The sequence below is a fragment of the Zophobas morio genome, unplaced genomic scaffold (assembly GCF_036711695.1).
Source record: "Zophobas morio isolate AGI-343-1 ecotype UQ-CSIRO unplaced genomic scaffold, CSIRO_AGI_Zmor_V1 ptg000029l, whole genome shotgun sequence".
NCBI classification, from domain to species: Eukaryota; Metazoa; Arthropoda; class Insecta; order Coleoptera; family Tenebrionidae; genus Zophobas; species Zophobas morio.
In genome coordinates this window covers 7383557-7399208 of record NW_026972134.1, presented here as the reverse complement: position 1 = coordinate 7399208, position 15652 = coordinate 7383557, and the positions used below count along the sequence as shown (strand labels likewise).

At 38.7% G+C, this 15652-nt stretch overlaps 2 protein-coding genes across 2 annotated transcripts; one reads left to right on the top strand and one right to left on the bottom strand.

Moving 5' to 3' along the window:
• Positions 1 to 1261: 1261 nt before the first annotated feature.
• LOC135137244 (uncharacterized) lies at positions 1262 to 3464 on the bottom strand. Its single transcript, XM_064066851.1, has 5 exons — positions 3397 to 3464; positions 2306 to 2630; positions 2008 to 2229; positions 1518 to 1954; positions 1262 to 1463 (listed from the first exon to the last, which is right to left on the bottom strand). The coding sequence occupies exons 2-4, from the start codon at positions 2480 to 2482 to the stop codon at positions 1733 to 1735; spliced, it is 621 nt and encodes a 206-aa protein (XP_063922921.1). The 5' UTR covers positions 2483 to 2630; positions 3397 to 3464; the 3' UTR covers positions 1262 to 1463; positions 1518 to 1732.
• LOC135137240 (uncharacterized) lies at positions 3088 to 14151 on the top strand. Its single transcript, XM_064066848.1, has 7 exons — positions 3088 to 3100; positions 3154 to 3365; positions 3422 to 3942; positions 4003 to 4102; positions 4160 to 4267; positions 4317 to 4472; positions 10880 to 14151. Exons 1-7 carry the CDS (start codon positions 3088 to 3090, stop codon positions 10949 to 10951), a joined length of 1182 nt encoding a protein of 393 aa, XP_063922918.1. The 3' UTR covers positions 10952 to 14151.
• The last annotated feature ends 1501 nt before the right edge of the window (positions 14152 to 15652 follow it).

The following is a 15652-nucleotide window of genomic DNA, read 5'->3' as shown; positions in this document are numbered from 1 at the left end:
TTCCTCTATTGTGAAAACAGACCTCTTACTTTTTATTAGAATCAAGTGGTTATGCCTATAATAGCACACTGTAGGTACCATCAAAGAAACAACTTAGGTATGCCATCATAGGGAAATTCGAAGTTTTAATGAAAGGAGTCTCTTTTTTTCAATTTTTTCAATTACAGCATAACTCTAAACTGGCAGCTGTATTAAATACAGCAGTAAATAAACACATACGCCGCTCCGGTACGATGCCTATTGGTGTTCCTAGTACGTACGGTGATGATGGTTGACTCATCATCGGTGACGGCAGCGTTCAAATAAAAAGCGCCTGGAAGCAGTTCTGCGGAAGAAGCTCGAAGCAGTAACGACGAACTATTCACAAGGAAAGCTGGCTTTTTAAACAGGGACCACCGTCGGGAGCGGTCAGTTGAGTCCAATCAATGAGAGAATTAAAGTCAAGTACATTCCAGTCAAGTCGGAAGTATTCTGCCCAATTATCTTTTGGATACGAATTTTTTTTTCCGTTTGGTTAGATCGTGTTCAACTATAATTTTTCTAATTTTGACACTAATAAATTTGGGACAAGTCTCTGGGTCATTTGATTTAAATATAATTAATATGTCAATTTTGCTTACTACTTCTGTTGCCGAACTTGTTGGTCGATCCGAGAAAGACAAAGAAGGATCAGCGCCTGATTCGGAAGCGATAGATTGGTGTGCTTGTGATTCCCCATGTTGATGTGACGAAATTGAAGGAGATAAATCAACGGCGGTTTCAAAAGTGGTTAAATGTGGATCTCCAGAACCTCCACTAGCTACAATTACATAACAACTTTCGGTGTTTTGTTGTTTGAAAAACTTGTGCGGCTGACTTCTTAACTTATCTTTTTCTAGTTCTTTCACCGCTTTTCGTTTTTGATTCTCTGCGCTTGATAGTTTCTTTTTCTCCATTTCAGACGTAAAACTAGCTAAAATAATTACGTTAATTACTTATAACTTATAACAGTACATCTGTTAGTAATGGATATATTACATGAAAATATATTTTTTGTACACGCTCCCAAAAATGGTTATTTTAGGGATTCAAAAGTGTCCGTAAAATGAGTCTTTTTCGTACTAGTACGAAAAAGTTGCCATGGCAACTTTTTGGGACTGAATAGTAAAAACTATAAAATCAATAATTAAATAACCACATTTATTCTAAAGCAGTAGATACAACAATACAATATTTATTTCTCAAAATGAAAATGGAATGAACAGTTTTGAGCTCCCTGAAAACTGTTGTATCCAAACGAAATACCTGAGGAGCTTGAAGGTATCAGGCTGATGTCTCTTGATGTCGTGGATGTAGCTTCAGTAGTAACTATATATAGTGTGTTAGTCGATGATTCGTTTTGCTTTTCTCCCAATAACTGTCTGCATATCTTCTTCTTCCTTTCAACAGATTCTTCTATATATGATTCTGCGACAGAAGACGACCTAAAGTTTGTTACTATTTAGAAGAAAACAATAATTATATTGCAAAAAAATTACTTCCATCCTCCTAGCCGTTTCAAGGAGATTAAATCAACATCACTATCAGCCGCCAGAGATGCAGAACTTCGTCGGAAGCAATGCCCTGTATAGTCCTTGGGATTGGGGAGGTTAAGAAATTCAGCAACAACCGAGGGCATTTTCGCAAAAGAATGAATTCCTACACGTTGGACTGTGCATTTTCCATTACGATAACAAATGAAAAAATAATCGTGTTAAACTGTCTCGGGCCGTAATCGTAAAAACTTCTGGTATAATTCCAGGCCATTGACAGCTTTGCCTTTAGCTATCACTGGAAGGACTCTCTTAATGTTGCTCTTAGTATCACGAATTGTTATAATTAGACATTCTTCGTCTTTTTGGATAATATCTTGAATTTTTAGTGAATGTAGCTCCTCACGCCTACATGCACCACACACACCAAAAAGAAGGGCAACCTACAAAATGAAAAATAAATCTATCTGATACATAGAATATTTTTTAAATTTACCTTTATTAATAAATATTTCATATCGTCTGCATTTGTCAAAAATGTGTCAATTTCTTGACGTGTCAAAACTTTTGATTTCGTGGGCTCGTATCCTACTGAATTTCTCTTTAAAAACGCAATGACTCTGAAAAACTTGTTTGTTTCAATATTTTCTTTGACAGACAAAACAGCTTTAATCATTGAATATTTTGACCAGAGAGTAGATGGTTTTACTTCTTGTGACTATAACAAAATACGGAAATTATCACGATAATCATGTGTAAGGCTTATAAATATTGAACATAAAGGCGGCACTTACCTTTTCATGAAGATAATTTAACATTACATCTTCATCTACTACTACAATTTTTTTTTTCCTTCTTTCCATCGTAGGAATATTTGATATTCCTTTTCGTACATTTGCCGAGACTTCGCTGGAAGTAAATCCAGTACGATTTCTTTTGCTTTTTTCCGTAATATGTGCGGGATTCTGCATTTTGTGCAAAAAAATGTCAGGTTTTTTCGTGTTTACAAAACACTGTAGTTACTATGGTGGCAGCCCACTAGCCCACTTTTCAATAAATATTTGCTTCGTTTGTCAAAATTAGTCGTTTTTATAAATGGTTTTTAAGGTGTTTTGGGAGCTTGAACAAAAAAATATTGTTTATAACACGTACCTAAAACGTTTTTTGGGACTCATTTGCTATTCCGGACGAGTCGAAGAATAGTAAAATTCGTCCCAAAAAACTATGTTTTAGGTATACTTGTAACAAAAATAACTATTTAATGCGCCAAAACATTTTTTTGACAATAGTTTGTTTATGACACTAATACTCAGACGGGTCAGCAGTTATATTTACATTCTCTTTCAAATGAACTCTAGATATCGTGTCCGAACATTTTTAAAAGTTTTAAGCAAATATTACCTAGTTTGAGCTCTCGTTTCGTTATTATTTATTCAATTATGAATTTAAATCGAACAGAAACAATTATTCTCTACTTAGTAATCCTTAATACAAACTTTTATTTGCAAGCAGTAGTTTAAATAGATTCTCAGAGCCTTTCAGTTTTATTTGTGTCCTCATCCGTTATCATAGTGTCATGATTATCTCCAGTAAGTCTTTTTTAAGTCTACCAGTATAAGTTCTTATTCATTAACAATTCCAGAGTGTCGTCATTTGCTAACGCATGATTTTTGTTTAAAAATATACCGCGGGCTGACAGTTAAGATATTTCACCTGAAAGCTATAAAATATGTGTTACTGTTGTTACAAATAAGCGGGTACCTCCTGATTTTGGTTCAAACTTGCATGTTCTTCTATAAATTTGATTTCGATTACTTTACCCAGTATGGAACATTTTACACTTTCTTATTATACGTAAGTGTTACAAAAGTACTAATGCGATTACCTGCGATAGTGGTATGTCCATTTAGGTGTTGCTGGTTTTCAAATGTTTACCCTATGTTCTACTAGATCTAGTAGAGTTCACGGAAAAGGAAATCGATTCGTGGAATGTGAAAGACGACGTGTCTCCAAAAGTTACAGAGAAAATTACACGAGACGTACATTACGGGTTATCTTATCTGAGTTTCGGTGTAATTTTAAGTTTTATGACGGGGATAATGCTTGCAGCAACAACAGATATTGACGACGATTTTTTATATGACAAAGAGCTCATAACATATTTATTTAAGTGGAAGGTTACCACTGTTATGGTTTGTTTAATTCGATATTTTTTCTGCTTTGTGCCTTACCCCACTACAATATCACCATGCTATCAACTGATTTACTGGTTCATCCGAGTTAAATTGGCAATATATATAATAATAGACAGAATGGAAAGAGTAAATAGTGGATATGAAAACCAACAACAATCAAAACTGGACGAAGTTTATCACAAAACTGTGTCAGAAAGACTTAAATGGATCATAGATTTACACGTCAAGACCTGTGTGTAAGTATTTTTTTTTTTAATTTTCAGCAAAATATTGCTTTTAACTGTTTTGAATTTTAGACTAATACGCTATATCGAAGGAAAAACAAAGGTTTTGATGTTTCCTTTTAAAATCTGTGCCACTTTAGCTCTTATTAGTTTTGTTGCTTGCTACTTCTCGGTATGTCAGACCGGCGGAAGTCTTTATTAAATAGTATATAATGCCCTAATATTTCAGCTTGAAAGTAAGCCGATTAAAGAGTATATTTTATTGTCTATACTTTTCACTAATACACTCTTCACACTATTTTTACTTACATCATATGGGCAATATATCGAAGACTTGGTGAATAAATATTTAATTTGTGTAAGTGTTCCTAATCAATATGTTTCAGTCGCAGGACATTTTTGATACTTCTGCACGTGTTAAATGGTACCACTGGAATCATTCCAACAAAAAAAATTACCTTATATATCTTACGAACGCCCAGAAACCGTTTAAATTCAACTACACTGAAAATATCTCAGTTAATTATCAGTTGGCAGTTGATGTAAGTAATCCTTTTCTACTTTCATCACGTTGTTACTATCTTTATTGAAAAAATTAACAACTAGTGTCACGTGTTATTATTAACTTAAATTATTTTTATTTTGGCTTCAGAAGAAAAAAACTTAGCATCAGCTTTTTTATCAAAAGTAAGTGCAAAATTTCAACAAGCGGGTACAAACTTAACAAAAGCAAACCTATCATCTTCGAGAAAACATTTTCCAGACAAAATTTAATTTTTAACACTTATAAATGCTCTTAGAATTACCAATTATTAAAATCTTAAGAGTCGTTCTAATTGCCACATACGATATGATCATCATACTCACACTTACCCTAGTTACATTGTGGAGGCACGTATTTTATATACTTAGGTACATTCATTCTGAAAGACATTTTTTTCTAATTTTGAATACAATTTTGTAATCCTAAGACATTAATTAACTTGACAAATTCCTTAATATTGTTACGAAATACACCCTTACGCCGCCCCAGTACGACGCCTATGGCGGTCGAGAGCCTTCTGGACGTACGCACGGCGCTGATGGGTGAATCATCGCTGTTGACGGCCGAGAGGCGGGCGCATAAAGACAGGTCTGGAGCGTCTCGAAGCGGCGTCCAGGGGAGTCTCGAAGCGGAGTCGCGATGGATGTTCGTGAAGGATCTCGATCAGAGACTATGGGTTTAAATAGAGGCGACCGTAGGTAATGGATTCATTCATCCAGTGAAGACAGTCGAGAGCGCCGGAATAATTTCTGTACATATTCGTCGCAATAGATAGTGTTGTAATTCGACCTGAAGAAATAAATTTTTTTTGAGTTTTACCAACACCCGATTTATTATTCGTCCGTCAATCGTAACACTGGTGTCAGGAGTGGGATTAATTGTGAAATAAATCGGGATTCGAATTTGGTTGGTGCTACTAGGGGAGACCGGAACAAAGTGAACTTTCGAGAAAATTCTCTCCCGCGGTAAGAGTGGAATAACGGAATTAGACTTTCATCACCTGACATTGGCTTCGAGAATTGACATCTGTCAAGGCTCTAGAAGTTTCTAGAAGAAAATTTTATGCCGACTACCACAAGAGCGCAAACAGCCAACATGGAGGAACAACTGACAAAAATGATGAAAATGTTGAGCGAAAATCAAAGAATAATGGAAGAAAGTAGAAAAGAAGATCGAAGAATAATGGAAGAAAATAGAAAAGAAGATCGCAGAATAATGGAAGAAAATCAAAGAATAATGGAAGAAAGTAGAAAAGAAGATCGAAGAATAATGGAAGAAAATAGAAAAGAAGATCGCAGAATAATGGAAGAAAATCAAAGAATAATGGAAGAAAATTTAAAAGCTATGCAAACTACACTTTTGAACAGCCGAAGCGAAATCCTCCAAGTCGTGCGAAATGAAGTGGACGAGGTGAGAAATGAAATGGAAAACAAGATCAAGGAGCTCGAAGAAAGGTTGCAAACACCACGACCTACAATTGCGACCCCTGCAGAATTCAGTCCGGTGAGAGTTCAACCCCCTATTTTCGATGGGCAGACGTCGTGGACTACTTATAAGAAGCAATTTGAAGCTGCGGCCTTGTCGAATAGCTGGAATGACCAACAGAAAGCGACCGTTTTGGTAGTAGCACTACGAGGTGCGGCCCTGGAGATTCTACAGACATTATCAGAAGAGAACCAGAAGGACTATACCGCTTTGACGACGGCCCTCGAACTCAGATTTGGAGATGAACACCTCCGGCAAGTTTTCGTAGCGCAGCTTAAATCTAGGATTCAGAAGAGTAGTGAATCTCTTCAGGAGTTTGCGGCTGATGTTAAACGTTTGGTACACCTCGCCTATCCTGAAGCTCCGCAAGACTTCCAAGACAGACTGGCAGCAGAAACCTTCGTAAACGGCGTAAGAGATAGTGAGGTAAGAAGAGTCCTGCAAATCTCCGGGTTCAAGAAACCATCCGAGGCGCTGATTCGAGCGTTAGAAGTGGACGCCGCATACAACAGCTCACCTCGTTCCAACGTTAAGATACGAGGCATTGGGGTTGAGGGCGAAGTAAACCCTATTCAAGAGAGTCTCGACAAAATGAGCGAGAACTTTGAGAAACTCGCCCGCGAAATAATTGCCGAAATCAAGACGGGCAGTTCTAGACAACATGGAGGGCGCCTAGAATGTTACAAGTGTGGGCGTCAAGGGCATGTTAGGAGGGATTGCCGTGTTAGATCGCCAGGGCCGATGAGGAGATCGCAGCCGCGACCTCGTCTATATCAGGAGCAGGAAAACTAAAGGCAGTCGGTACCTCGGGGCGCGTACTGGCTGCTAAAAGAGAAGCCCCAACAACTGTAATGGTTAGAAGTATCGCGGGAAGCGTCGACAGTCCGACAATCAGCGGAAAAATCAATGGACGGGAATCGAAGATCATCATCGACACAGGAGCCGAAGTGTCCCTTGCACGCAGATCCAGGTTACAAAATTGCCAAATTAAATCAGTACGTACCGCCACGAATGTGAAGACGGTCACGGGAGAAACAACACCGGTTCTGGGTACAGCGGTGGTGAATGTAGAGCTCGGTCGACTCCGAATAAAGCATGAAGTTCTGGTGGCGGAAATCGCTGACGATTTCATTCTGGGTATGGACCTAATCAGCCGGTATGGTTTAATGATCGACCCAGAACAGAAAATTCTGCGTTTCGGAGCCGAAGAATTTGTGTTGGGACGTCCGAATGTGGAAGCTGCAACAGTCAGACTAGTGGTCTGTCAGACAACGAAGGTAGATGGTAATGCAGAAGTCATCGTCCCCGCCAGAGTAGAGACGAACCCCGGATACAGTTTGGGGATGGTGCAGCCGGCACATGACTCGACCCACAAGCTCCTGATCGCGAGCACCCTAGTCAAAACCGACCGTGACATACCCATACGTGTGGCAAACGTGTTTCCCAATGCAGTCAATATTAGAAAAGGGGAGATTATTGGAATGTGTGAGCCAGTCGCCCGAGTGTTGAACTGCGAGGAAGAAGACGTTGAGAATGAGTCTAAGGACAGGGATACCAAAGGCTTGGAGGTCAACTGGGACCAGCTGTCTGCTCGTGAGAGAAAACTGGCCAAAGGACTCATTCGTAGGCACCGTAATGTCTTCGCCTCAGAAGAGGAACCATTCGGGAAGACCAACATCGTAGAACACCGAATAAACACTGGTGACACGCAACCGATCCGTCAGGCTCCTCGAAGACTACCCCTAGCCAAACAAGAAGAAGCTACAAGACTCGTGGACAACATGTTGAGAGATGGGGTAATCGAAGAATCCAACAGCGCGTGGTCATCTCCAGTAGTCTTGGTTACCAAGAAGGACGGGACTACCCGATTTTGCGTCGATTACAGGAAACTGAACGACGTCACGAAGAAAGACAGTTACCCCCTTCCTCGAATAGACGATACCTTGACGACCTTATCCGGCTCGGCGTGGTTTTCGACCTTGGACTTGAAGAGTGGCTACTGGCAAGTAGGCTTGCACCCGGACGACAAAGAAAAGACTGCGTTCTCCACCGGAAGTGGCCTCTATCACTTCACCGTTATGCCCTTCGGATTATGTAATGCGCCAGCAACATTCGAGCGGCTGATGGAGATGGTGCTGAAAGGATTGACATGGAAGACCTGTCTGGTATACCTCGACGACGTCATGATTATGGGCAAAACGTTTGACGACCATCTGAAGAATCTCGAGGAGGTGCTAGAACGAATGGAAAAGGCTCGTTTGAAACTAAATCCCAAGAAATGCTCGCTCTTCCAGAAAAGAGTCGAATTCCTGGGCCATATCGTGTCGGAGAAAGGAATAGAAACCAACCCGACGAAAGTTCTTGCTATCCGGGATTGGCCCATACCAAGAGACAAGCATGAACTACGAAGCTTCTTGGGACTCTGCACATATTACCGACGATTTGTAGAAGGGTATGCCGACATCGCAGCACCGTTACACCAACTGACGGAGCAGAAGGCGACTTTCAAGTGGAGCAGTACATGTGAGATGGCCTTTAAGAGACTGAAGACGGCTTTGTGCACCAGCCCCATTTTGGCTTACCCCAGGGACAAAGGAATGTTCGTCCTCGATACCGATGCGAGTAACTCGGGAATTGGGGCCGTATTGTCGCAGATACAAGATGGGGAGGAAAGGGTTATCGAATATTTTAGCAAATTACATTCCAAACCAGAGAGAAATTACTGTGCCACAAGGAAGGAACTACTAGCCATTGTCAAAGCCGTCAACCACTTCCACAAGTATCTATACGGACAGGAGTTTCTGATCAGGACCGACCACGCCGCCCTCTCGTGGCTACTGCGGATAAAGAATCCCGAGGGCCAAGTAGCGCGTTGGCTGGAAAGACTACAGCAGTACCACTTTAGGATCAAACACCGAGCGGGTCGACTACACAACAACGCTGACGCTTTGTCAAGACGTCCGTGTGGAGAGTGCAAGCACTGCGACAGGATCGACGCGGAAGAAGGGAACCTGCCCGTTCGTCGGACGATTTTTGAGCAAGATGAAGAATGGACAACGGCGCGGTTAAAGCGTGAGCAAGAAGCAGACGACATAATCGGACCAATACTAAAGTGGAAGGAGGAAGGAGTCGAACGACCCGGCTGGGCAGAATTGTCCGACCAATCCCCCAGTTTGAAGGCATTATGGGCCCAATGGGATTCCTTGGTCATGGAAAATGGGCTCTTGAAGCGAAAGTGGGAGAGTCCTGATGGGCGTACCTCTAAGACGATGCTGGTCCTCCCCAAGGTAAAGGTTTCCAAGGTCTTAGAGGAAGTTCATGCCGGAACATCTGGAGCCCACTTCGGAGTGAACAAAACTTTGTCGAAAATCCGGGAGAGGTTTTATTGGGTAGGTCATCGTGACGATGTCGAAAGTTGGTGTCGCAAGTGTACGACGTGTGCGGCCAGCCAAGGTCCTCATACCAGGGCGAGGGGAAAGATGAAGAAATATAATGTTGGGGCACCTTTCGAAAGAATCGCCATCGATGTGGCCGGTCCGTTCCCTGTAACAAACGACGGCAACAAGTTTATCCTGGTGGCTAGCGACTATTTCAGCAAGTGGCCAGATGCCTATGCCATTCCAAATCAGGAAGCCCTCACGGTCGCGAAAGTACTGGTTGACAATTGGATCAGTAGGTTTGGCGTCCCCTTGGAACTTCACTCAGACCAGGGACGCAATTTCGAATCCAACGTCTTCCAAAGAGTGATGCAGCTACTGGGAATACGTAAGACAAGGACAACGCCACTACACCCACAGTCCGACGGCATGGTGGAAAGGTTCAATCGGACTATGGAGCAACACCTTTCGAAAGTGGTAGAAGAGCACCAAAGGGATTGGGACCAGCACCTTCCACTATTCCTGCTGGCCTACCGCGCAGCTATCCACGACACCACGGGCCAAACACCTGCTCACGTTGTATTTGGGAAGGAACTGCGGCTGCCCTGTGACCTAGTCTTTGGATTGCCATCCGAAGAACCAATGGAAGTACGTGACTACGTGGACGAACTGAAAGAGAAGTTGGTCAACGTGCATGAACTAGTGAGGGGCCGGATCAAGATTGCCAGTGACCGAATGAAGACCCGTTATGATGTGAAGGCCAACTGTGGCGGATTCCAGGAAGATGACTTAGTGTGGCTGTATAACCCCCGACGGAAGAAGGGACGTTGCCCAAAACTGGCTCCTGACTGGGAAGGTCCATACACTATCGTCACTAGAATAAATGACGTAGTTTATCGGATCCAACGTGGACCAAAGACGAAGATGAAGATCGTTCATCTCGATCGACTAAAACGGTACGAAGGAAACAACGAAGACGCTTCCGATCGGGACGATCGGATTTGAAGAGGGGGGCAGTGTTACGAAATACACCCTTACGCCGCCCCAGTACGACGCCTATGGCGGTCGAGAGCCTTCTGGACGTACGCACGGCGCTGATGGGTGAATCATCGCTGTTGACGGCCGAGAGGCGGGCGCATAAAGACAGGTCTGGAGCGTCTCGAAGCGGCGTCCAGGGGAGTCTCGAAGCGGAGTCGCGATGGATGTTCGTGAAGGATCTCGATCAGAGACTATGGGTTTAAATAGAGGCGACCGTAGGTAATGGATTCATTCATCCAGTGAAGACAGTCGAGAGCGCCGGAATAATTTCTGTACATATTCGTCGCAATAGATAGTGTTGTAATTCGACCTGAAGAAATAAATTTTTTTTGAGTTTTACCAACACCCGATTTATTATTCGTCCGTCAATCGTAACAATATGGTATCCTCTAAGTGGTGTTAAATTTTTAAAGTGTGATGTCTAGAATGGGGGTGAACCTTCGACTTAAATACGTGTTAAACCCAAAACAGATTTTCAACAAAATTATTATCGTTTCCGTTTCAGGCTGTAAGAAACTTGATATCTGCTTTGACGTTTGTCGTTCAGATTAAAATCGCAAGAGGTGAACTAGTTTAATTAATATAGCAGTATTTACTTTTCACAAATATCGAAATAATAAAAATACCATTTGTTAAGCACATTTGTACTTTAATGTAATACACGTTACTTGCATGAACTCACACAGTGTGCACATGATATTTAGTTCCAATAGCATATTTAAATTGTTTTGACTATTTCCTTTAAAAAATCTAATTCACTTCAACTTTTGCCATATCTGAATTTGAAAAAATAACATATAAAAATTTAAGATGAATTTATGTTTTAGGGATCTGAACATTTATCAAATGAACCGAAAATATAACTCTATAGTTAACTTCTGACTTTCCCATTTGACAGGTTGAGGAAATTGCCGCCTTGTCATTTTAAATCATCATGCTGAAGTGCTTTAGATTTAAATTTTGAGTTGCGTTTGCGAAAACCATTTACATGACAAAAATTTGTTACAAGTCGATCACTGAAGATTGGCTCCAGTTTAAAGCATACAGAAATTTCCACTTTATTTTTCCTTACTACATTTCTTAAACTCCATAACGTCCATCCGGAGATCTTATTTTGAATTACCGGACGTCTATAAAATAATTCTTAGATTTTTAATAAATAAATATAAAAGCAATGATAAATCACAAGTAGACTCATCGTATTTTGCACATTTTCAATACGATCTTTTCGGTAAAATTTTGAAATGATTTTTTGAGAGAATATACAGAAACAAGTTCCAATTATAGGACAAAAATACATAAATAAATAAATATACATTCTAATACTAATTCTAATACAGATGACAAATTATACTAGAATGAAGTTAGAATTCTATGAAGCAATAAACGGCAAAAATTAAGAAGCCATAAATAACCAAAGACATATATGTATATGCATGTGCCTTTCAATAACATAACCACTCTTACCAGACAATCATGACTAACTAACAGTAATACTCACTCCAACTAAGAAAATCGCTCACTAATACAAAGTTTAAATTGATTTATTAGTCTACAAGAAAATAAATCACAATCGCAATATCTTTTCAAAATACTTAAATAAAAATGTATCCCTTTCCTACCTATGTTCGTGTGAAGAGATTTAGTATATAAAGAACTAGAGTGTCTGTTATTTATTCTAGGTACATGAAAATTGACAAGAGCAAGAATGTCACTATTATTAATTATGTTATGTATAATTTTCTAAATAAATATTAGTGCATTAGCCACACGTCTAGAATGTAGGGTACTAAATTTGTATCTTTTCAATAACTCAAAATCAGAATAGTTTCTGTAAGGCCAACTTCCTTCTTCTTTAAAGTACAAAAATTTTAAGAATCTCCGCTGTACATTTTCAATTTGATGCATCTGATTATAATAATAAGGAAACCATGCCAGGGAGCAATACTGTAACCTAAGTAGATCTCACAAGCACATTATAGAGTACCGTTAAAGTAGAAATGTTATTAAAATCCTTGCAGTTCCTAAGCATAAATCGTAAAATTTTCCCCGCACTCAGCACGATATTATTCACATGTTCTCTAAAACTATACTCGGAATCATAGTACACACCCAGATCCTCTACAGGTCGTAGTTTTTGAAGAGGATAGTTCTCAACATAGTAAATATATTGACAGAGATTTTGACATAAAGAATACGTAACCACAACGTACTCTTTATGTCTCTTTGTATGTTTTATGTTATAAATCAATACAAATATTTGAATATCATAAATTTAAACACACAAAGAAAAAGCAAATCGTCATTAAAGTTACTAAATGAAAATACTCAAGTTTTTACAAAGACGTGGCAAGAAATTTAAATATGAACACAAATCAAAGACTATGCAGAGAGTTCAAATCACAAATGACTGCCAGTGTTACATTATATTGGGGGATTCACGGGCTTTCCTCGCTGACTGTTTTTTATCATAAAGAAAAAGTTTGCCATTAAACTACCTTCACCACAAATTCGTGATATAATTGTAGATGTGGTCTTGCAACTTGCAATTAATTAACCATGTTGCAGTAAAATTTAGAAATTCAGGCGATGTTATGCTAATAAGTTATTTTTCCGTGTTTTATTTTTTTTTTTTAGGAAATAGTCTACCAGTAGTTAGTTCTTCTTTCACGCACTCCAGAAAATATTGTAAATTGTATCATATCAATCACCGGTATTCAGATATCATAAGTAAGGTCAAAGGAAACTGTTAGCTCGAGCATGGCCAACTCCATTCACACTTCGCTTCGCTTGTATGAAGCGCAGCAAAAGTAGATTGAGTTGGCCATGGCTAACCGAAGAACTGTCGACATCAATCGTTTAAAATTACAAGCCTATTTTAAAGAAACCTCAATGAGGTACAGTTTCGGCCAGGAAACTTTTGAGCAGTATTTGAAAAAAAACACGATGTAGTCTATGCTTTATTGTCCTAATGATTGACACTTTTAAAAAATAAATTTTGACGTACGTCATCATCCACATTCCAGTCTACGTCAAAATGGCATACATGGCCAATTTGAAGTTATAAGTACGTAAAGCCTGTTTTAGAGCTTATGTCACTGGAATGACAGAACTGTCCAAGATTTTGTGGCCGAAACTGTACGAACTACTTGACAAAGGACATTGTGAGAAAAGTACAATTCATGTGAGTAGATTTTATTTAGGTGGCATTTAGTGTTTTTTTTTAAAAGAAAATAGGATTGTCCTTACTATCTGTGTTTTTTGCTGGCAGATATTTTTTTGCCATTCAAGCGACCAGCCTGTATACTGGTCATTAGGTTGACAATTTCGACATTGGTATCAAGCATCGGTTCAAGACATTACTATTATCCTACTATCTCTGTCTAGCACATAGGTTAAGTTTCTCTTTTTCCACTTTAGAGATCAGGTATACTTGTCACAAAAAAATTGTACCCTTGTAACATTTTAAAATCCATTGCTACAATTTAAATAACAGTAGTCCAACCATAAATGTGAGAGAAACCGTTTGCACACTGTGTAGGGTGACACATGCCCGCTTTGTAGAAACGTAAGTTTCAGGCTAGCATGCCCATCCATGTGTGATGGATTTGCAATACTGGGTCTGGGACTTATACTTAATGTTAGAATCGTAAAACTTACGAAATTTTTGCGACAAGTATAAACTGCCGTAACTTAAAATGTAATATTAGATCTAGTCACTTTAATTACAATTTTTTATGAAACACCGTTGACTTACAGGCCAAAGCCTAATGTTAATTGCCTGCTTTCACAACCCAATTCTAAAAATCAATAAAACACATTTTTAAATTTATTTTTACTTTTTGTTACAGTTAACAGTGTACATACTTAGAAAAGATGGATAATAGCTATTTATGGTATAAGTGAATAAAAGTGAATTTTATCCAACGAAAAAACAGTTTATTATTCACGTGTATCATACAAGATTTTTTCCAATTTCGCAAAATTTTTTAAAAAATTTATTGTTTAGGTAATCCATATACGTAAGTATTAATTGTACTATTACTAATATGATGAACATTTAAAGAAGGTAAATTCCCTAAGCTGCCTGTACTTTCGTCACGGTCAAATTCAAAGCATGTTCCTGGACTTTCATTAGGATTGTTTTACAGGTGGTCTATCAAGCGTTGCAAATTTTAGTTGAATATTCACACATCCATAGCAATGAAAATTTCAGTGGTAGTGCGAATTTTTAGATTTTTTACTTTATTCGTGTTGTCAATGACAGTGTGAATAAAGTGTTGCTATAAACATTTTATTCATCCTTTCGATTAAACTATTGTTTTAATAGCGAGATTTAACATACAAAATGAGCATTTCATTAGTAGAAATTGGAAAAAACTCTTTTTCAAAAAGTTGGACGGACATCATCACCAGTGATTAACATTTTTTGTTGTGAAATTAATTTGGGAACGAATGACTGGAATAACACATTTGTCGTGATAAAATATCCAGGTCAACATTCTTCAAAAGGAGAACGAAAACACAAACAATGGTTTAAAGACTTTCATGTTCATGTTCGACGTTTTTACACTCTGAAGTTATTTAATCGTCTAGGTTTGTATCGGAATCATCAAATTCCACCAAGGAAACTATAGTCGGCTGAATGCCCATGAGAGTGCATTTGTGTACATATACCCATGCTTTTATACCAGTCCACCTTGATTTTTTCGCAGTGATAATAGGTTCTGCAAAACCTCCATGTCAGTTCGATGGATTATGGTAGGTACGGTAGTACGGTGGAAGCCGTAAAACATAAATGCCATATTGTTACAGAAAACCATCTATCCAATATTTTACAGTTGTGTCGGATAAGGTGAATTGTATTAATTATCACAACTACTTCGTGATAAGTTGCATATTAGCACTTAAAAAAAAAACTAAAATTAAATCAAATATTTTTTCAATATTTTTTTTTTTCAAAAACTAAACTGTCTCTTCTGAGTACCTGAGGTGGAGGTAGTTTCATTATATATTCATTTTCTTGGATCTCCTCCTGATCTTTAATGTCCGGAAACATAAAAGCATCCGAAATTTTTGGATTCCTTTCCAAAAAATCACAAAAAATAAGGTTAAGTGATAACACTTTACCAATGTAACATTTTTTGTTTTGTTTTTGAGTTGTTAATTGTACTATAATATAATCGTCTATATTTAAGTCTGGTTTAGAACGATCAGTCTTACTATTTTCAGCCTTGAGATTCAAACGAGGATTCAAATCATCAGAATAATTGGAAGA

Bases quoted from the DNA above. Each gene is read 5' to 3' on its own strand.
- LOC135137244 (XM_064066851.1), bottom strand. From the start codon at position 2,482: ATGCAGAATCCCGCACATATTACGGAAAAAAGCAAAAGAAATCGTACT. The intron at 2,230-2,305 runs GTAAGTGCCGCC...ATTTTGTTATAG, and splicing joins TAAATTATCTTCATGAAAAG to TCACAAGAAGTAAAACCATC. The intron at 1,955-2,007 runs GTAAATTTAAAA...TTCATTTTGTAG, and splicing joins TGAAATATTTATTAATAAAG to GTTGCCCTTCTTTTTGGTGT.
- LOC135137240 (XM_064066848.1), top strand. The intron at 3,366-3,421 runs GTAAGTGTTACA...ATGTCCATTTAG, and splicing joins TTTACACTTTCTTATTATAC to GTGTTGCTGGTTTTCAAATG. The intron at 4,268-4,316 runs GTGAATAAATAT...AATATGTTTCAG, and splicing joins GGCAATATATCGAAGACTTG to TCGCAGGACATTTTTGATAC.